Genomic DNA, 22,810 nt, shown 5'->3' on the forward strand with positions numbered 1-22,810 from the left:
TTCGCAGCAAAAACATAAATAAACAGGAGGATTTCGCTTACAGTAGCCTGATATGTGCCAGTTATGCAGCAGCTAGTCCCCGTGAAGTAAAGTTTGACAACAAACGGACGTTGTGCCTCACATGTAGTAGGCTACGGACTATTAAAAAAAATAATTAAAAAAAAAAAAAAGCCAGTTCACAGTCGCCTGTCACTCACCAGCAGCAGCTGACTGCGCTGTCAGAGGATCTCTGCTGCTCCTCTCTCTTTAGACACTGGTGTTTGGCTGCACTCTGTAGGAGTTCGATATGAAGATCTAACCTCCATCTGAATAACGTTACCGGCCATGTGGCGCTGCTCTGCTAGTGGTGTGTTAAAGGCAAAAAAAAAAAAAGATAGTCGGTCGTCCTGTCAGGAGGGAGGCACGAGCCAAAAAAAAAAAAGATTATTCACGAGTCTCAAAACACGAGTCCAAGTCAAGTCTGAAGTCTCTGTGGGTGCGACTTAAGTGCGACTCGAGTTCGAGTCGCAAACTCGAGTCCCCATCTCTGGTGACAGCGGCTTTGACAGGTGTTGCGTCTTTTCACCGACAGCTGTGTGATTAGCGCACTGCACTCACTCCGATGCCCAACAACAACAAAAAACAAAAAAAAGACAACAACAAACAAATTCATACCCTCGCTTTGTAATTATTACCTCTTAGTTCATACCTATTATTCCAAAAACTAACAACCGGCTCCACTTTGGAATCGTATTAGCCTTGTAAACCAGCCTCTCGCGGAAATGCATTTCATTTCATTTCTGAGGGAGAGTCTGGCCTCATCCCCCCTGTAAGCGTTTGGGGTGGGCGGGAGCTAGGCGGGAGTAGTAGCGTTGACAGACAACCCCATTCAGCCAATCAGCAAGTTGGTGTAGTGACAGGGCTTTGCACCACTCGGTCCCTGATTGGCCAACGTGCTGTGTCAATCACAGCGGCGACGCTGATTGGCTCGGCCTTCTGAGGGTTTCAGGCCAAACGCTTAGAATGGGGATGAGGCCAGACTCTCCCTCAGAATGAAATGAATTGCATTTCCGGGAGCGGCTGGTTTACGAGGCTAGAATCGTATATGTACAAGTTTATACACCTCAATCATGTCACCCCTATACCTCCTATAGACAAGGGTTGGCAGTCTTAAGTGCCTTAATCTTTCTCCATATCTTCATATCATATCCCTCCCTGGGATTCATTTGGTTACTCGTCTCTGAACTGCTTCAATTTTTTCAATATATTTTACTTTATAGGGACACCAGACAGAGCTTGCAAATTCGAGATGAGATCTCACCAGAGCTTTATACAATGGTAAAACAATTTCCTTACTTAAGTTTGTGAAGGTCCGTTTTATCATGGCCACCCTTGAATTAGTTATTTTTATTTAATCATGTGTTTTTGAAATTCTAATGCGCCATTAACCACCACACCTATATCCTTTTCCTCTTCTACTTTATGGACAAGCATATCTCCAACCAGATAGTTAACACAGTTGTTATGCCCTCTTCCAAGTTGCAGATATTTACATTTTTCTGGATTTAATTTCAATAAACAGGTATCACACCAATTACTCATCTAAACCGTCAGATCTTCTTCACAAGTAATCTTTTATGTGGGACTTCGTCAAAAGCTTTTTGAAAGTCCATATATACACAGTCAATTCATACAATTTTTATATCATAGTTTTATTTTGGATGCTTGATTTAATTTATGCACACCAAAACAGAATTATTTCACACACAAAAAAAACTACCTGGGTCAAAATGATGAGACTGTGTCTGAGTGAACACTGAAATACCTTCTGTCTGTTGTTGGCCATCACTGCTGTGAGTCACACTGATGTTTGTCCTGTGTAAAGATGGAAGACATTTCAGATTTATCCTACCAGTGTTAAATACTAAGTATAAGTAATAAACAAACATATTACAAATATTACAAGTATTAATTAACAAACCAGGGATGTGATGGCACTAAATAGAGTCACATCCCTTACCATGATAAATGGTGGTATCAGTCTTAGTGAAACAGTGTCACTGATCTGATTCTTACAGACAACAAAGATGGCGATGTCTGTGAAGGAGCAGCTGCTGCGGATTTTGATGAATTTGGGGAGTGCAGAGCTGGAAAGCTTCCAGTGGTACCTGCAGAATGCCGACTTAGTAGATGGTTTCCCTGCCATCCCAAAGTGTAAGCTGGAGGATGCAAGCAGAGAGAAAACGGTGGACTTGATGGTCGGCATGTACACTACTGAGAATGTTCTGCAGGTGGCGACGTTCATTCTGAAGAAGATGAGAAATAATGAAGGTCAGTCATGGGAAGTGCAGCCAGTGTTTTACCTTTGTTAAATCTCTTGGCTTTGTAACTATTTCCACACAGAGGACAAAGTCAACTGGGTTGGTCCTGCTACTCCTCATGATTAATGATTCCCTTTCCTCCAACAGGACAAGACCCGTCAGCAGCAGCAGCAGCAGCAGGTAAAGTTCAGCACCTTTTGTGAGGGGATGTCACATTTCACGGTTGTAGTCATCACCATGACTATGACCTGTTGTTACGAGGACCTTTACCTTACTGTCCTATTATCTGTTGTTTATTCATTCAGAAGCTCTTCACAAATGCCAGCCTAAACTCAAAAACAAGCTGAAGGAGAAGTTCCAGTGTGTGTTTGAGGGCATCGCTAAAGCAGGACACCAAACCCTTCTGAACCAGATCTACACGGAGCTCTACATCACAGAGGGAGGGGCTGGAGGGGTCAATGAGGAACATGAGGTCAGACAGATTGAAACAGTGTCCAGGAAACCAGACAGACCAGAAACAACCATCAGACAAGAAGACATCTTTAAAGCCCCACCTGGAAGAGACCGACCAATCAGAAGAGTGATGACAAAGGGAGTGGCTGGCATTGGGAAAACAGTCTTAACACAGAAGTTCACTCTGGACTGGGCTGAAGACAAAACCAACCAGGACATACACTTCACATTTCCCTTCACCTTCAGAGAGCTGAATGTGCTGAAAGAGAGAAAGTTCAGCTTGGTGGAACTTGTTCATCACTTCTTCTCTGAAACCAAAGAAGCAGGAATCTGCAGCTTTGATCAGTTCCAGGTCGTCTTCATCTTTGACGGTCTGGACGAGTGTCGACTTCCTCTGGACTTCCACAACACTGAGATCCTGACTGATGTGACAGAGTCCAGCTCAGTCAACGTGCTGCTGACCAACCTCATCAGGGGGAACCTGCTTCCCTCTGCTCGCCTCTGGATAACCACACGACCTGCAGCAGCCAATCAGATCCCTCCTCAGTGTGTTGACATGGTGACAGAGGTCAGAGGGTTCACTGACCCACAGAAGGAGAAGTACTTCAGGAAGAGGTTCAGAGATGAGGAGCAGGCCAGAAAGATCATCTCCCACATCAAGAGATCACGAAGCCTCCACATCATGTGCCACATCCCAGTCTTCTGCTGGATCACTGCTACAGTTCTGGAGGAGCTGTTGAAGACCAAAAGGAGAGGAGAGCTGCCCAAGACCCTGACTGAGATGTACATCCACTTCCTGGTGGTTCATCTAAAACTGAACAAGGTCAAGTATGATGGAGGAGCTGAGACAGATCAACACTGGAGTCCAGAGAGCAGGAAGATGATTGAGTCTCTGGGAAAACTGGCTTTTGAGCAGCTGCAGAAAGGAAACCTGATCTTCTATGAATCAGACCTGACAGCGTGTGGCATCGATATCAGAGCAGCCTCAGTGTACTCAGGAGTGTTCACACAGATCTTTAAAGAGGAGAGCGGCCTGTACCAGGACAAGGTGTTCTGCTTCGTCCATCTGAGTGTTCAGGAGTTTCTGGCTGCTCTTCATGTCCATCTGACCTTCCTCAAATCTGGACTCAACCTGATGTCACAACAACAAACAACCTCCTGGTGGTCTCAAGTGTTTGGAGACAAATCAGCATCTTTCTACCAGAGTGCTGTGGACGAGGCCTTACAGAGTCCAAATGGACACCTGGACTTGTTCCTCCGCTTCCTCCTGGGTCTTTCACTGACGACCAATCAGAATCTCCTACGAGGTCTGATGACACAGACAGGAAGTGACTCACAGTCCAATCAGAAAACAGTCCTGTACATCAAGAAGAAGATTGAAAAGACTCCCTCTGCAGAGAAAAGCATCAACCTGTTCCACTGTCTGAATGAACTGAATGATCGTTCTCTAGTGGAGGAGATCCAACAGTCCCTGAGCTCAGGAAGTCTCTCCACAGATGAACTGTCTCCTGCTCAATGGTCGGCTCTGGTCTTCATCTTACTGTCATCAGAAGAAGATCTGGATGAGTTTGACCTGAAGAAATACTCTGCTTCAGAGGAGGTTCTTCTGAGGCTGCTGCCAGTGGTCAAAGCCTCTAACAAAATTATGTAAGTGTAAGTGTAGAGATAGTTGGATTTATTCATCAGTACATACATCTTTCAACAGAACAGATAATAAATTCCTTTCTTCTTTAATTCCTCATGATCATCTCTTCAGACTGAGCAGCTGTAACCTCTCAGAGAGAAGCTGTGAAGCTCTGTCCTCAGTCCTCAGCTCCCAGTCCTCTAGTCTGAGACACCTGGACCTGAGTAACAACAACCTGCAGGACTCAGGAGTGAAGCTGCTGTCTGGTGGACTGGAGAGTCCACACTGTAGACTGGAGACTCTGGACCTGAGTAACAACAACCTGCAGGACTCAGGAGTGAAGCTGCTGTCTGGTGGACTGGAGAGTCCACACTGTAGACTGGAGACTCTCAGGTGAGGATCCATCCAGCTGTTTATCTGATGCCACTTGAACACAGCAGCAGGTGTTGACAGAGGGTTCCTGAGTGTTGTTGTGTGTATTCAGTCTGTCAGGATGTCTGGTCACAGAGGAAGGCTGTGCTTCTCTGGCCTCAGCTCTGAGCTCCAACCCCTCCCATCTGAGAGAGCTGGACCTGAGCTACAACCATCCAGGAGCCTCAGGAGTGAAGCTGCTGTCTGCTGGACTGGAGGATCCAGACTGGAGACTGGACTCTCTCAGGTATGGAGAGGCTTCTGCAGCCACACACACTGTCTGATAGAGGAGGAGGAGCTGGAACATTTTCTATGGCCCCGTTCACACCTGGTATCTGTCTCAGGTGATCCATGCATTGATGACACCAGATCCCATCACACAGACCATATCCAGAGGTGGTGTAGGCCACAGTGAAGCTCCGCCCACTCCACTGACGTCCTCTGTCTCAGTCTGACTCGTCCCAACACAGTTTATACTGAAGCCAAAATCTCAGAGTGTTTCAAACATGAGCTGTGCAGCTTTCATCAGTCACAGTGATGAACTACTGGGATCTGAAGTTTCTCCCAAGGGGGCAGTTGTCGGTCTGAGAAGTGAAGCTCACCTCCGCGTTAAAAAAACTGCAATCCCCTCGGCTTTCTCTGGGGGCTGGCTCCAGAAGGGAGCAACTCCAATTGAGCCCCATGTTAAAATAGCCGACTTAACAGCTTAAAAAAACCTATTTACAGCCTGGTACACTTCATTTTTTTGGTCTCAACCGATAGTTTCTACCCCCGCACACACTCTGAGGGGGGTGAATTTTTTAAAAACTCTACCGTTTTACTGTTATAAGGTTAAAATTCTGGCCAATTAACGTTGAGTGACCGGAGTCCGGAGACCGCTGCTTCGAGGCCAGTGGGCGGGTTCTCGGCCGGCCAACCGCCGCACCGCTCCAAATGGCAAGTAGAATCCAACATGGCGCAGTTCAAACCCCCGTAGTAGCGGCACAAAACAGACTCCCCCAAAGCAGTGGGTGACGTCACGGGTGCTACGTCCATTCTTTTTACAGTCTATGGTTTCTCCTCATGATGACTTCAGTGTCTCATCATGACTCACTGTGTCATATTCAGGAGAAGAGATGTCAGTGATGAAAGCAGCTGTTGGCAGCTGTGCTCTGAGTCTCTCCAGATGTTTGGATCAGACTTTATTTCAGAGTGTATCAGGAAACATTTCAGCTGCAGCTGGTTGAACTGCTCCTGAACCAACAGAGTGTTTGACCTGAACAGTCCCAGAGACTGTAGACACCTGTAGAGTGTGGACACTAGTGTTGTCACGATACCAATATTTTCGATACTTTTAGATACTTTTCGGTACTTTTCCAAATAAAAAGAGAACACAAAAAATTTCACTATTTACTTTATTTTAATAGAAAATCTTAGAACTATATGTATCAGTAGCTAAATAATCATTAAATCAATAGTATAAGTAGCTAAATAATCAGTAAATCAATAAACAATCTGCTGCATGATTAAAATAGAAATTTCCATCTATATTAATCTGAACTCTAAATTAAATCATTAGTGGTCTGTTTAAAAATGAATATCAACTGCATTATTTGAGGTCTGAAAACACTCAAACACACACCTATTGTTTCCCATATGTAGACCTGATGTAGACCAATGTGTGGTGCAGCGTCACAGAATCAAGACCAAGCCACAAATTGACTCTTTTTTCTTCCATCAACGCGATATCGTTCCGTTAATTAATCTCCGCGTAGCGCTCTTGAGAGAGAGAGAGAGAGAGAGAGAGAGAGAGTCTCTCTCGCACGCGCGGCGCACACACACACAAACACAGGCACATGGACAGGTGGCGCTGTAACGGTAATAAAAAAAAAAAGCACCTTGCTTCGTTTGTGACTCGCTCACTCGCTCGCCTCGTTTCAAATTACAATGCGGCGACTTCACGCGGCGACGTCACCGCTGCCGGCGGCGCAAAATGAAAGTACCGGTCCCATCTAAGCGCAGTATAGTACCTTTTTAAATGCCTCAGTACCCCGGTACCAATCTAGTACCGGTATACCGAACAACCCTAGTGGACACACTAATAACAACACAGCAACAAGAATCAAAGCATGTCCACTGCTCAGAGACATTCGTCTCCCAGCGTCTCCAACCAAGGAGGAAATGAGAGACAGAAACCAGGCGACACCATCAGGTCTCTGTCTGGTCAGATATTGATGATCAATAATCAGCTCAGTCTCTCTGAGATCCTGGTCTTGTCCTGATGAGATGTGTTGTTGTGTTGAGGAGACAGTAAATCACAGTGTGACATCCAGATGTCCTCACTGTCCAGAGGCCTGGAGCTGTCAATCAGAAGACAGTGAGTGTAGTGAACAGTGTAATAATCAGTGTTTGTGGCTGAATGTGTGTGTGGTCAAACAGCTGTTTTCAGACTGTGTGTGTGCTGCAAGGTTATAATAGTTTTGGATTTTTAATTATAGTTTAGTTTTATTTAGTTTCGACTTCTTTTTCTCTAATTCAGTTAGTTTTAATTAGTTTTTAGAGCGGGTTTGCTAGTTTTAGTTAGTTTTTATTTTTTCCTAAACGCTTGGTTTTAGTTTAGTTTTTATTAGTTTTAGTTTTTTTCATACTTTGGGTTATTTGTTAGTTGAAGGATTCAAAAAGATCAGAGGAAGTATTGTGTAATAAAACTCAAAAGATACCATTTAACAAATGTGTTCATTTACTGCAGTTTTTTTACATACCAGTGCAGTAAAGTAACAATAGGTCTACAGTAGCCTACCTTGCACGTTGTATTGACATAAAGTAGCATAAAGTGAACACAGCAAATGTTTTGGACATTTAAAGTGCACTTTTATCTGGTAGTGCACAGAGCCAGACAGCTGATAATATACTTCTCCACCTCAGCTTGATGCTGGTGTGCTTAGCTTTTCTATGTTAAAGTACTGGTTCAGGATGAGGCATTTGAATTAAAATAAAATTCCAAATAGGTGTAATAATATAAAATCTCACTCACTCACACACTGCCTCTGTGTGTGTGTGTGTGTGTGTGTGTGGGGTATTTTACTGTTGGTTCTCTCTCTCACACTCGCACGCACGCACGCACGCATACACACACAGTCTTTCTGCTCTCTGGGAGTGGGCAGCTTGTCTGTTCTTCTGAGCTCCCAGATGTTCAAGGATCTGTATGGGCTGCTACATTTCAGTTCTCAACGGGCCTGTCAGGTCAACCTAATCGGTCGCGCGGGCTTGGACCGAGTCTGGCCGCGTCTGGTTCGGGCTTCAGCACGCGTGTTGGACCACGTCTGGTTTAATCAATACAAGGATAAACATCGCACACACACATTTCAACCATAGAGCGCTGCAAGCATAACCCCGAGTATTGCGGCTAAACTGAGACCAATAAAAACAATCAGCCGCGGTGGGCTGAACACGGGAGAAATAGTTGACGCGCACACTTCGCTTTACTCTTGCTCTCAAAGCACCTTTATTTCCATATCACGGCAACACAGAAGCTCCAACTGCTTACAAACGTCCGCGCAAGGTTAATAAGGGAAGCACAATATGATGTGATAGCGCAGCGGTCAACAGAAAGTTTCACCCCCGTGGCTCACCCCACGCCATGTTCAAACGCCAACTGATGAGACCAGGTGAGTGCAATCACAAGTAACCACGGATCACACGCCCACAGTGACACACCCCTACCCACGCACCAATGCAGTGTTCACATCCACAAACCAAACACACACAGACTTACATACGGCTCCTACATTCCGGCCCCTAATTATTTAAGGCAATAATTACACAATTATAACATGTAGGAGACCAAACTTAAGGTTAGCAAGATATCAACATCACACTCAAAAATATCTCTTACCCATGACCTACGATTTATGGCAAATAGTCCCGGTAATCATACAAATCAGTCCAAGTCCATTCACGTGCACAAATGTCCAAGTCAATACAAACTGTCCATATTCAGAGTCCATGCAGCTCTTCTGACTCCTCCGCCTCTTGAAGAAGGCACACCTTGGTGATGGGCCTGTCCAGATAGCTGCTCCTAGTCTTAATGCGGACCCGACGCACAAGTCCTCCTCTGTCAGGGTCTGCCCGCACAATCCTTCCAGTAAGCCATGAATTACGGGGAGCCGAGTCGTCCACGATGATCACAACATCCCCTGGCATGAAGTTTCGTCTGGTGCTCTGCCACTTCTGGCGCTCCTGAAGCTGGGGCAAATACTCCTTGACCCAGCGTTTCCAAAACAAGTCGGACATATACTGCACTTGTTTCCACCGTCGACGAGCGTATATGTCCTCCCTTTGAAACACTCCTGGTGGCAATGCAGGTTTGGACTTGAGCAGCAGCAGATGATTCGGGGTCAGCGCTTCTAAGTCATTTGGATCAGTGGATGCCTTGGTTATAGGGCGGCTATTAATAATAGCCTCAACTTCACAAAAGACTGTACAGAGACACTCTTCATCCAGATTCTGCGTTCTCAAGACAGAATTCAACACTTTCCTCACAGATCTAATCAATCGCTCCCACACTCCGCCGTGATGTGAACCAGTGGGCGGGTTGAAAATCCACTTGATTCCCTTCTGAAGGAGTGTGTCATTGATCTGGGCATGGTTCCATTTTCCGACAGCTTCCCTCAATTCACGCTCAGCTCCGATAAAATTCGTGCCATTATCGGAACGCAACTCCAACACCTGACCACGTCTTGCAATGAACCGTCTAAGGGCGTTCACAAAGGAATCGGTGTCTAAAGACGATGCCAGCTCCAGGTGTATAGCTCTCATCGCAAGACATGTAAAAATTACACCGTACCTTTTCGCTGTTCCCCTTCCCCGCTTGACCTCAAACGGTCCAAAGCAATCCACTCCCACTCTGGTGAATGGAGGCTCATCAGGTGACACTCTGTCTTGGGGAAGATCTGCCATGCGCTGATGTCCTGGGGCAGCATGTAATCTACGACAGACAACACACTTGGATAAAGTCTTCCTTATTGCAATGCTCGCACCAGGAATCCAATATCTTTGGCGTAACTTTGCCAACATGTGGTTACGCCCACCATGACCTGTCTGCAGATGTACATGATGTAAAATGAGGTCAGAAATATGAAGATCCTTGGCCAATATAGCCGGATGTTTTGCCTCATCCGGCATGGCTGTTCTGCTAAGTCTGCCTCCAACTCTTAGAACACCTCCTTCGAGTATGGGATCAAGCTTGCAAAGGTGACTGGTCCTCTTCACACCTTCTCTCTTTTGCAAACTAGTTATCTCTTCTGGAAACCGCTTCCTTTGACAAAAACAGAGAATTGCGGTTTCTGCCCTGTCAAACTCTTCAAGTGAAAGAGGCCCGAGGGCAGCACGAGCCTTGACACTCCGCATCTCCTCTTCTATCTTCTTCTTGAGCTGTTCTTCATCCAGGCCAGATTGAACAAGAACAGCTTTCAATTGCTTCCTCCTTCCAACAAGATCCCACAGCCAACTCTTGAACCTGAGAAGCCAGCCCACCATCCTTTTCAACCTGATCCAAGAAGAGAAATGATTCATAAAGCTCATAATGATGTCCACCTGCTCATTAGCTTGGATAGCATTCACAGAAATGACAGTCTTGATCTCAGGATCTTCTGAAGAGACATTTCCTGACAAATCAGGAGTTATTGGCCATTTCATTTCAGGTTCGACAAGAAACTTAGGCCCAGACACCCAACTATCGCTCTTTAGGAAGGACTCAACCTTGGCTCCTCTTGAAGCCAAGTCTGCAGGATTGCTGGATGTATTCACATATCTCCACTGAGATGAGTTAGTCGAGGCAAGTATCTCTGAGACCCGATTTGCAACAAATATCTTGAACCTTGATGTTTCATTCCTGATGTACTTTAATACCGAGGTACTGTCAGTCCAAAAAATGGACTCCTGCAGCGGCATTTTCAGCTCTTTCCTCCACAACTTATCCATTCTGCTCGCAACCACCGCAGCTGTTAACTCCATGCGAGGGATGGTGATCGATTTCAATGGAGCTACACGTGCCTTTCCCATTATAAAGGCACTATGTGCCTGTCCACAGATGTTATGCAGCAACAGGTAGGTCACGGTTCCATACCCATCCTCACTCGCATCTGCAAAGTGGTGGAGCCGAGCAGAAGCAACTTCCCCAAAGTTGAGAGGTTTTAAGCACCTGTCGACCTTAAACTCCTCGAGCCGATGTAACTCATTTAGCCAGGCCCTCCACTCCTGGGCCACAATGAGGGGCAAGGCATCATCCCAACCAAGCTGTCGCCTACACAAGTCTTGAAGAATCCTTTTGGCGGATAGCACAACGGGCGCTAGCAATCCCAAAGGATCGTAAATAGAGCTGACAGTGGACAAGATCCCTCTCCTTGTTAGAGGTCTGTCCCGGAGCGTGATTTTAAACTTGAATGAATCTGACTGGACACACCATTGTACCCCTAAAGCTCTTTCCATAGGCAAGATGTCATTGTCCAAGTCCAGATCCTTCACCTCTATAGCTCTTTCCTGTTGAGGTATGGCAGCGATGACAGCACGTCTGTTGCTAATCCATTTAGTGAGCTTGAAGCCTCCTTTAGCACAAAGCGCGCATAATTCTTCATAAAGTGAGACTGCCTCCTCTTCTGAACCAACAGACACAAGGCAGTCGTCAACATAAAAATTATGCAACACAGAATCAACTGACCTTGGACTGAACTGTTCCTTGTTGTCATCTGCACACTTTCTTAAAGCAAAACTTGCACAACTTGGAGAGGATGTGGCGCCAAACAGATGTGCAACCATTCTATACTCCACCAGATCCTGGCCATGGTCTCCATCCGGCCACCAAAGAAACCTTAAGAGGTCTGTGTCAACACGTGGTACTCTGACCTGATGGAACATAGCCTCAATGTCCGCCATTAGTACTACAGGCTCCTTTCGGAATCTGGTTATGACCCCCACCAGCGAGCTAGTCAGATCAGGGCCCTGGACGAGCTGGGCATTTAGAGATGTTCCCCGGAATGAAGCTCCACAGTCAAAGACCACCCTAATCTTTCTCTTCTGTGGGTGGTACACACCGTGATGAGGTATGTACCATACCCTACCATCACAGCGCTCCAGATCCCCGGCTGGGACACTCTCAGCATAACCTTTGGAAATTATGTCACCCATGAAGTTGGTGTAGTCAGCATGGAATGAGCTGTCCCTGTTAAACCTCCTTTTGAGACTCAGAGCACGCTGTTCTGCAACAGTTCTGTTATTAGGCAATTTGACATCATCTTGTCTCAAAGGTAAACCAACACTGTAATGACCATCCACCAATGTGGCAGACTTGTTGACCAACTTCATGAAATGACAGTCTTCTTTCGATAATCCAAGCTGCTCATCCTGTGCACATTCAGGGAAATCGGCCTTTGTTTGCTGCTCCCACAATTCCTCAAGTCTTGAAACAGAAATCCTATTGACAGTGGCATGTCGCTGCATACAAGCAGCGTCACTGCCGAAGTCTCCTCTGAGAGGACCGTTTACAGTCCAGCCTAACACAGTTTTGACTGCGTATGGACCTCCATTCGTGCTCCGAACAACCTCCCATGGCTCTAGAGCAATAGGAACATTAGTACCAATCAGAAGATCTACCCCTGAATTGATCTCCGAAATTTTCACATGTTCCAGGTGTGGCCATCTTTGAAGGTCTTCCTGTCGAGGAATGTTACCTTGAAGGACAGGCATGCTTTTCTGGGTGAATATGTCAGGCAGCTCACAGAAACAATCTGTGTCCAATCCAGCTACCTCCAGGTCTGAAACAATGTGACTATCGACAGCTTTCTCCTGACCCATTGTCCGTAGGAGAATAGCTGTTCTTCTCCCTGTGAGATTCAGCTTGTTCATGAGCCTTTCAGTACAAAATGATGCAGAACTCCCAGGGTCCAGGAAGGCATAAGTGATCAATGTTTCATCTCCTTTCTTCGACTTCACTTGAACAGGAAGTATGGAGAGTGTACAGTCGCGATCACCGGCCCCAGTAAGCCCGCTAGATTGTACTGAGATTAAAGCCCTTCTGTTAGCTGTCTCTGGCCCCATGTTAGCTTGCTCTGAAACAGCTTCCTTTTCCTTAGAATGGATATGCAACATGGTAGGATGTTTCAGATTGCATACTTTACACAAAAGACGCTTACGACAATCTTTGCTCCTGTGCCCAATGCACAGACAGCCAAAACACACCCCATTTTGTTTCAAGAAAGACATTTTTTCACTGTGTGACTTCCTTTCCAATAGACGACACAGATCCAGGGCATGTCCAGCACCACAAAACAAGCAAACCTTTACAACAGCTGAGGCCCTTTCCCTCCTCATACTGGCCTCGACAGTTTTGTCCAATGTAGCGACGGTGGTAGCGAAGCTACTTCCTTTTGCTTTAGAATAAGGTTGGGATTTATAATTCCTCACATCCTTTCTTACTGCTGTTTGAGAATCCTGAATATCTCCAAACAGTGGGTCACTTGCAATCTTTACTTGTTTTTCAATAAATTCAACAATGTCACAAAAGGTCACTCTGCGATGGAATTTATCCTGTAACTCACAGGCAACGTTTCTCCATCTATCCCGGAGTTTATAAGGCAATTTCTTAATGACTGTTTGCATATTAGCTGTAACGTCCAACTCATGCATGGCACCTACCTCTCCCATGGCATTGCAGCATCCTCGTAATAAAAAACTATATGCCTGCAGGGCTTTCAGGTCCTCAGGTTTCAAAACTGACCATGTGAGGACCTTCTCCATGTAGGCAGAAGCGATTTTTAAAGAATTGCCAAAATGTTCTTGCAACAAAGATTTAGCTTTGGCATATCCTTGATCATGAGGCATATGCTGACAGCTTCTAACCAGGTCCTTGGGCTGGCCTCTGGTGTACTGCTCAAGAAAGTATAAGCAATCTTTAGCACTGTGCGTCTTGTCTTCGATACTATGTTCAAATGCCCTCATGAAAGTTTGGAATTGTAAAGGATCACCATCAAAAATCTGAATGTCCCGTCTTGGAAGAAAAAAGAGAGACTGCTGCTCAACCAACAAGGATGTAATTTCATTCTGTTTCTCCAAGACTGTTATTAAACGATTATGATCCATGGTATTTTGCATCACAGGTAAAGGATTTTCTGAGTTCAACTGAAACTGATGACATGATCGTGTACTTTGTATTTTACCTTGTTGCACCTTTGGCTCCAACCCATTTGACCATGTGACTTGTGACTGCAGCTCATTCCTTTTCTCCTTAGGTCTCGCATCCAACAAATGTGAACGTGGCTGGTCACCTATTGGCATATACTGAGATGGCTGTTTAGCTACCACAGGCACAAATGTCTCAGCATCAGCATTCAGTTTTGGAGCTCTCCTTTGTTGTCTCTCCAAATATGAGTTCATTCCGTTAGATTTAATGCTGGAAACTCTAGAGCCTTCCGAGGCCTTTAACACTTTAACTTTAGCTATTGATGCAGCTAATTCCATATCCAAATCAAGCTGCTCTTTCTTTTTTCTGAGCAGCTCTTCTTGCTCTTCCAAAGCATGTTTGTCCTTTAAAAGGCTTTGGCGAGCAAGGAGGGCCGCCATGTCTGCCTCAGCTTTAATACGTGCTGATGAGGTAGATGAAACACAGGACTTACTTCCTGCTGAACTTCTTTTCCTTGAGGTTCTACTTACAACATTGGAAATGCTGTCCCTCGGTTCAACATCATCTACTGTCACTGCAATCCCCGCACCATTTTCAGAGTGTTTAGATAAATCATTTCCATTAGTTTTTACATCAAATGGTTCAATGTAAGGTGGATGTAACTGAGGCGAGGTGAGGACATCATCTGTGCTCATTTGTGCAGCACTTTGATTAGATTGTCTACTTGCATCAGAAAGCCACCCCCTTACATTGTCTATAAAGCCACTGTTATGCTTAAGTATACTCGAGAACCAGGTGTTTTGTTTTTCTTGTTCCTCTTGAGGAAGCAACTGAATCACAGCTTCATGAAGTTGGCTTGCATCCTCAAGCAACACAGATAAGTTTGCAAGATGAGACTGAACACTTGGCGCATTATCTTCATTTTGCATAAGTTCTTTAATTTTCTTTATAGCGGCTTTAATTTTATTAACCTTAGCTTGACGATCTGTTTGAAACGTTTGTATTTGATTTTCCAATGCTTTCACAGAGAGTTTTATTATTCGTTTTTCAATTCCCACATTAACATCAGGACATGAAGAAGATCTACTTAAATCCATGTTCATTTATGAATTATCAAAACATCCATGCACAGCCCAAAACATTATAGATCACACACAGCGCTTTAATGGCATGAATACGTCACAGGAAGCCTTGCATACACACGAGCGATAACGATCCACAAACAGGCAATTGCGTAATGTATTCCCCGCTGAACTGCCTATAGAAAACTATCTAAACTCACCCTAGTCTTCTGTGCATACTAGCGGTGGGTATTTATGTACCTATATACCGTTAGTCTTGAACAAGACAAACTGTCTTAGAAAAAGAACTACGGCGGCACTCCCGAGCCAATGGCTCCACCCGCTTGATGACACGAAAATAACAAACGGCTTAAAACAAAAAAGGAGTACAACCACCTTATGTGGTTACACTGCTAAAGCCTACCAGGGGAATTATTTAGGCTAATTCGCAAATATTACCTGTTGTGTGTGTGTGTTTGTGTATGCGTGACCATACCTCCGCTCCCGTAGCTGTGATGAATGAGCCGCACGGGCTGGCTTGTGAATAAATGAAAACCTACTATGGCGATGAATGAACTGGTGCGTCTCTGCGCGCTCCAACTTCCTTGTTTGAAGCGTTCCAGAATGATCCCAGGAATCCAGCGTAAACGAAACTTTCCGTGGATCAACACTTCGGTAACTTTTCTGTTGACTATTATTGCGGCTAAACTGAGACCAATAAAAACAATCAGCCGCGGTGGGCTGAACACGGGAGAAATAGTTGACGCGCACACTTCGCTTTACTCTTGCTCTCAAAGCACCTTTATTTCCATATCACGGCAACACAGAAGCTCCAACTGCTTACAAACGTCCGCGCAAGGTTAATAAGGGAAGCACAATATGATGTGATAGCGCAGCGGTCAACAGAAAGTTTCACCCCCGTGGCTCACCCCACGCCATGTTCAAACGCCAACTGATGAGACCAGGTGAGTGCAATCACAAGTAACCACGGATCACACGCCCACAGTGACACACCCCTACCCACGCACCAATGCAGTGTTCACATCCACAAACCAAACACACACAGACTTACATACGGCTCCTACACCGAGTGTCTTTCTAAGGGACGTTTGGTCACGGGAAGTGACAGACCGTGAGGTGCCAGCTCACGTAAAATTGCACGAGTGAAATAACCTGAATCGATTTCTATTAATCCGAAATTGACAAAGACGAAAACGAAGGGAATTTCATCTATAATTTCAATACGTTTTAGTTAGTTTTGTAAACACACAATACAGTTTCAGTTAGTTATCGTTTTTTCATTTGATTATAGTTTTTATTTATTTCAGTTAACGAAAATGTTTTTTCAATTCTAGTTTTCGTCATTTCGTTAATTTTCGTTAACGATAATAACCTTGGTGTGCTGCTCCAACACGTCTGACTCCAGATCAGATGAAGCCACAAAGCGGCTCCTTAAAGCCCCAGTATGTAGGATTTACCCCCATCTAGCGGTGTGGTTGCATATCGGAACGTATCCTTGATGTTGCGTTTACGTGAACTCGGGCAGAAGTCAGACAGACAACAGACGCTGCATTTAACAGGATAAACAAGCCTCTATGTAAACAAACAGTCCGCCAGCACAACGCAAAACAATACAGGTGTGACAATATGTTGTCATGGTGATGTCGTATTGTTTACCTGACCCACGTTTTACCGTCTTTCTCTCGTCGAGTAAAATGACATCCAGTTGGTTTGCCGACGGCGTTATTCAGGTGTCTGACTGCACCTGAATGCAACATCAGTGCCTCCGTCCTTCCTCACACTACACGGTGGTGACAGTTTTAACAGGCGCTACCTGGAAAACTTTCTCCCCGAGCCGACAGCTCTGGTGAGTTTCCGTGGTTACCTACAGACACGCTGACACTGAACGTAAAAAATGGCGATGCAACATGGCCGCCTCGGTTCCGTGCACCCCCCCTTGTATATTTGTAACAATTTGTAACAACTCATTCTAAGGTACGAGAAAGCTTTCGTTTGTATGCGGGTGTGATTCCACTTCAGTGAAATACGTATTTATGAAAGCAATATTAGATTTTTGTAGCCAGGCTAGCGCCGCCTACTGGTTCCGGCAAATTTCATTTGCCTCAACAATGTAGTCAGGACACTAGCAATGCGTTTCGGTTTGCTCCGTCCAATCAGCGAACAGACGGGTAAGTGAAGGCGATGACGTTGAACTCAAGCGCTCAAGATTAACCTATGAGCTTAACCGGTGTATAGCACACGTGACCACCAAGCAGCAGCGATTAGTTGAAGCAAATGTAAGCAACCGCCTCCCGGAAGCAAACGAATCCCTATGGCTCGTGTTCAGACGCTATATGAAATGTAATGAAATAAGCGGCTGATGCATCAGGCTAAGATTTTTGCTCATAAAAAGCCAAATAAATCGCATACTGGGGCTTTAATGAAAGTCTCCAGCAGCTGGAGCTTCACTTCCTGTCTGAGTCCATGTGCTCTGAGCTGAGCCTGCTTCTCTCTGCTCTACAGTTTCTCTGCTTCCTCTGGACTCTGACTTCAAGTCCAGTCAAAATGTGTGGACAGGTTTGATGGAGCTCAGGACTGGTCCTGAGGACGGCTGCTTTATTCCACATGATGTGACTGATCTCAGTGAGTCAGTGTGTTGCAGCTGATCTGTGTGAAGAGCAGAGAAGAACAGAGTCATTGATCATGAGATCCTGATCCGTCCTGTCACTGTGATCAGATGGTTTCTATTAGAGCTCCTTCATCCACTCACTGCTGCTGTGGCTCCTGTGGAAACCTGCTCACAGCCTCATTCTTCAGCTTCCTGGGGAGTTTTCTTCAGACAAACACAAGTTGTGTTCACACTCAGTGTTTCTCACTAAACTCACTGTGTTTCACTGAGCTCTAACAAACGTGTTGAGTGTGTTTCCTTCCTCATCAAACACTGAAACCACACTGCAAAAATTCAACATCTTACCAAGAATATTTGTCTTATTTCTAGTCAAAATAAATCTAATTATACTTAAAATAAGACTCATCACATTTAAAAAGTAGCTTGTTTTTAGACACTTTTTTAAATTTTTTCAAGCAAATTTTCCACTTTAAATAAGTAGAAAAATCTGACAGCGGAGCAAGTTTTTCTTTCTTATTACAATCACAAAAAACTTGCTTTCACTGGCAGATTTTTCTACTTATTTCAAGTGAAAATTTGGGTAACACTTTATTTTAAGGGGTCCTTGTTCCTGTGTATCTACCTAATTAATTACAGTGTAATTACCTATGTAACCGTATGTAATAACATGTACTTACATTGTAAATACATAGTGTATTTTGGTGTACTTACAGGTCCTTGTTACACTTGTAATAGAATGCTTGTGCAAAGAGAGAGGCCACTTTGGCATTTCTTATTACAAGTGTAACAAGGACCTGTAAGTACACCAAAATACACTATGTATTTACAATGTAAGTACATGTTATTACATACGGTTACATAGGTAATTACACTGTAATTAATTAGGTAGATACACAGGAACAACGACCCCTTAAAATAAAGTGTTACCAAAATTTGTTTGAAACAAGTGAAAATGATCTAAAAACAAGTTCATTTTCAGGTGATGAGTCTTATTTAAAGTGGAAAGAGATTAGTTTTGACATTTTGACAAGAAATAAGACAAATATTCTTGGAAAGATTTTGAGTTTTTGCAATGCATCCACTCTTCACAGCTGCACACTTCTTCTTTCCTGGTGCATTGTGGGATATCTGGGCTGGTCAGCTCCACCTGTTGTGTCTTCATCTTCTTTGCTGTGACGTGTGTTTGTGCAGCTTGAGAGTCAGAGAGTGAAAGTGTGTGTCTCACACTGCAGTGACATCACATGGAGAAAAGACATGATGAAGTGTTTCCTCCTCGTCTCCTCCTGCTCTGTATCATCACTAGATAAAGACTCCAGCTCCTTCTTCTCTGTGCTCAGTGTTCATCCATACATACCAGCCTCCATGTGAACACAGTGATAAAACAGTGTGTGTGTGAGAGCCATGTAATGTCCATGTGTGCATGCTGACAGAGAAGGTGCTGCTCTGACCCCCCTCCTCCTTTCAGGGTGGAGCCTGCTGGAGTCCCATGGTTGACACCAGGTCTGAGGAAGTGTAAGTCTGTTTTTACTTTGATTCATGGAAACGAGGGATGCACATGTTGAACCGTTTAACTGTTAACCGATAACAAGAACTTTGACCGATTAATACTATCCATTATTTATTTATTTATTTATTATCTCCTTATGTCGTCAACTCATGGGGGCGTGTCGACACGTGCAGATTTCCACGTGCCTTCAGTCATATTTTGCAGTAAAAAGTTCCACAGGAGGACTGACAGTATGTGCAGCAGCCCCCGTGAAGGAAGGTCAGACCATAAATGTAGCTACACAGACATAGATGTGAATCATCTGTAACAACGGCGCTGAAAAAAATGAAAAAATAAGTAAATAAAAGAGGAGGCTGATGCAGCTCTCCTGCAGCTCCACAGAGGAGCTCTGCTGCTCCTTCAGTCTGGTGTTTGGCTGCACTTTGTAACTAAAACAGTTCTACACTGGACGATCTAACCTCCATATGAGAGATCACCTGAGACAGAGCAGAGTGGATGTGGCACTGATCAGCTGTCACAGCACACGTGTGTATTTAAAGGGACAGTTCAACATTTTGGCAAATTGGCCCATCACCATAATCCCTATAGTCATAGCAGTAGGTTCGTTACCTTTAATTGTCGGTGCAAGCTGTTTTTAGAACGGCGGAGCAGAGCCGTGAGCTGCTCAGAGCTACGCTACGGAGGTTCATTATGGGATTTCTTGGTTTCCCTCATCAAACTCATCAAATACAAAATCCCAAAACTCCAAAACGCTCTGGTGGACAAGTTGTGAGCTGCACATTCACCACGCTATGAGATAATAACACAACGTTACCAGACAGAGTTGTTTTAGAGGGAAATGCAGAGACTGTTGATGAAAAACTGTCCCTGAAGGCAACGTGCATCAGCGGTTTTGCATGAATTTCCATCTAAAACAACTCTGTGTGGTAACGTTGTGTTATTATCTCATAGCGTGGTGAATGTGCAGCTCACAACTTGTCCACCAGAGCGTTGTGGAGTTGTTGGATTGTGTATTTGATGAGTTTGATGAGGGAAACCAAGAAATCCCATAATGAGCCTCTGTAGCGTAGCTCTGAGCAGCTCACGGCTCTGCTCCGCCGTTCTAAAAAACAGCTTGCACTGACAAAGGTAATGAACCTACTGCTATGACTATAGGGATTATGGCAATGGGCCAAAATGTTGAACTATCCCTTTAATAGCAAAAAAAAAGAATTGGAGCGTCGTAATCTTATCGGTTAACGGTTAATAATCGGTTAACGAGTGTCGGTTATCGGTCAGAAATTTTTTTCAAAATGTGCATCCCTACTGGAAACAAAGCAGCACATTCAACCATCTTCACACTGTCACATCACTGACCTCATGAGTCTTCATCAAACTGTCAATAACTGATCAATGATCAATAACTGCAGCTGTGTCTTGTTCTCTCCATCAGATTCCTGTCGACTCACAATCGACACAAACACAGTGAACACAAGGATCAAACTGTCTGACAACAACAGGAAGGCAACAGATGTGGAGGAGGATCAGTCATATCCTGATCATCCAGACAGATTTGACTTCTGGCCTCAGCTGCTGTGTTCAACTGGTCTGACTGGTCGCTGCTACTGGGAGGTCGAGTGGAGAGGAGAGGTTTATATATCAGTGAGTTACAGAGGAATCAGCAGGAAAGGAAACAGTGAAGACTGTGAGTTTGGAGGGAACGATCAGTCCTGGAGTCTGATCTGCTCTGATGGTCGTTACAGAGTCTGGCACAATAACAGACCGACACCTATCTCCTCCTCCACCTCCTCCTCCTCCTCCTCCTCCTCCTCCTCCTCCTCTGTCTCTACCAGAGTAGCAGTGTATGTGGACTGTCCTGCTGGCTCTCTGTCCTTCTACAGAGTCTCCTCTGACTCACTGATCCACCTCTACACCTTCAACACCACCTTCACTCAACCTCTCTATCCTGGGTTCTGGATCAGTTCTGGTTCGTCAGTGAGTCTGTGTTGAGTGAAGCAGAGTCTCCTCCTGTCACAGAAACCTTCTCTCTGTTGAACAGACAGTTCAGTCTCTACACGTCTGTCTCTGTCTCTCACTCACGTCGTCTTCACAGGACAGAGATGAACACAGTTTAATAATGAACTCATCAGCGTCATGGCAACAGAAAAATCACTGGGACCTGAAAAACAAGAAGAAGTTTACGAGAATCACTGAGAAGAGTTTAAAAAATCAACTGATTTAATCCATGAATGTAAATAATCTGATGTGAAATTAAAGCAGAAGTAAGCGATCCGGTGGTTTTGGCTAATGCTGCGTTCCAGGCAGGCTTTTGAAACCGTAAATTACAGCTTCAAGTCACAACTTACGACTTTGTAGTGTTCCAGACAACCCACTCGTGTTTTTCCGACCTGTTTTACCTGTGAAAGTCACTATAACGGCCACTCGTAACTTCTGACCCGTGAACTCGTACCAGATCGAACTGGTACGACTTCACAGGTCGGAAAAACACGAGTTACGAGTTTCCTTGAACGCACCATAACAGTCCTCGTCCCTACGTCACCACATTCACGGCGTTCCTTGGCTGCACACACAGCCCTGCATGCCGTTCTCTCTCCTCATTGGATAAAAACTGTAGGATACGATAAATGTTTTCTCCTCGGCTCAGAGCAGAGCAGAGTGACTGAGAGACCCGTGTTTCAGTCCAAACACTCTATGTAAGTGATTGCTGTTGGAAGATATAACTATTTAAGACTTATATTAACACAAATATATCACTCACTTCTGCTTTAATAAAGAATCAGTAAATAAATGAATTAATAAACAAACATTTACATGTCGACATTTATTACTGGATTTATTTTGAGATTCATTTCCTGGCAGATTTTAATTCATTCATCAAGTTTTGACTAAAATGTCTCTCCATAGGCGTCAACGTCTTATTCTGAAATTGTTCACTGCTGCCAATGTGTGACTTTACTTTGTAGAATGTTTATCAGTTGTTTTTCTCTAGTTGTTAAAGGGATAGTTCACCCAAAATTCACATTTCACTCATTATCTACTCACCCTCATGTGGACTAAGAGCTGGGAGAAGTTTCAGAGTCCTCCGAGGCTTCTCTGAGTTACGGGGGGTCGGCGCAGCAGTATTTGTCCATATAATGGTTGTGAATGGATACCACTTTCCTTCGTCCAAAAAGACACACCAAAAAACATCCAAATACCTCCATGCTGCTCGTCTGTAATGTCCCTCTTGTATTGAAGCCCCGACATGAGAAATTGTTCCGAAAAAAATTAAATAAGTCTAGGATTTTAAGCTTGTTTGTAGCGGAAGCTCCCAGTGTCTCAGTTCACTGCTCTTCCTGTGTCCCGGCGGAACAATTTGTCATGTTGGGCGGCTACCTAAAGCACCAGAAAAGAGACCAAGATGGATCACTGCAATCCGGAGAAACGGCTGGGCTCCTGGCAACGACTCCTGGATTTGCAGTTCACATTTCGTGTCAGGTAACTTTAAATGATGTTGTATTTTTGGGCAAAATCATTTCATTACATGTATTGGCCAACGTTTCCCCAGTAAAACTCTGAACGCTAGCGTCTTTCATTTAACTACATCATAAAAATAAAACTGTTTAACTTTATTTCCTGGACTGTCATCATTTATGCTAATTACCTGTAGTGGGAATAACAGTTGGATTGTT

The 22,810-nt window shown here is 44.5% G+C and overlaps 1 protein-coding gene across 1 annotated transcript; it reads left to right on the top strand.

The window, feature by feature from the left end:
• Positions 1 to 1,947: 1,947 nt before the first annotated feature.
• Positions 1,948 to 21,234, top strand: LOC311004128 (protein NLRC3-like). Its single transcript, XM_083996076.1, has 7 exons — positions 1,948 to 2,310; positions 2,448 to 2,480; positions 2,606 to 4,400; positions 4,510 to 4,770; positions 4,862 to 5,018; positions 19,108 to 19,144; positions 20,572 to 21,234. The coding sequence occupies exons 1-7, from the start codon at positions 2,067 to 2,069 to the stop codon at positions 21,126 to 21,128; spliced, it is 3,084 nt and encodes a 1,027-aa protein (XP_083852202.1). The 5' UTR covers positions 1,948 to 2,066; the 3' UTR covers positions 21,129 to 21,234.
• Positions 21,235 to 22,810: the final 1,576 nt, after the last annotated feature.

Source organism: Trachurus trachurus (assembly GCF_905171665.1).
Source record: "Trachurus trachurus genome assembly, chromosome: 21".
In the NCBI taxonomy this organism is placed as follows: Eukaryota; Metazoa; Chordata; class Actinopteri; order Carangiformes; family Carangidae; genus Trachurus; species Trachurus trachurus.

Bases quoted from the DNA above. Each gene is read 5' to 3' on its own strand.
- LOC311004128 (XM_083996076.1), top strand. From the start codon at position 2,067: ATGGCGATGTCTGTGAAGGAGCAGCTGCTGCGGATTTTGATGAATTTG. The intron at 4,771-4,861 runs GTGAGGATCCAT...GTGTGTATTCAG, and splicing joins TGTAGACTGGAGACTCTCAG to TCTGTCAGGATGTCTGGTCA. The intron at 19,145-20,571 runs GTAAGTCTGTTT...TCTCTCCATCAG, and splicing joins GACACCAGGTCTGAGGAAGT to ATTCCTGTCGACTCACAATC.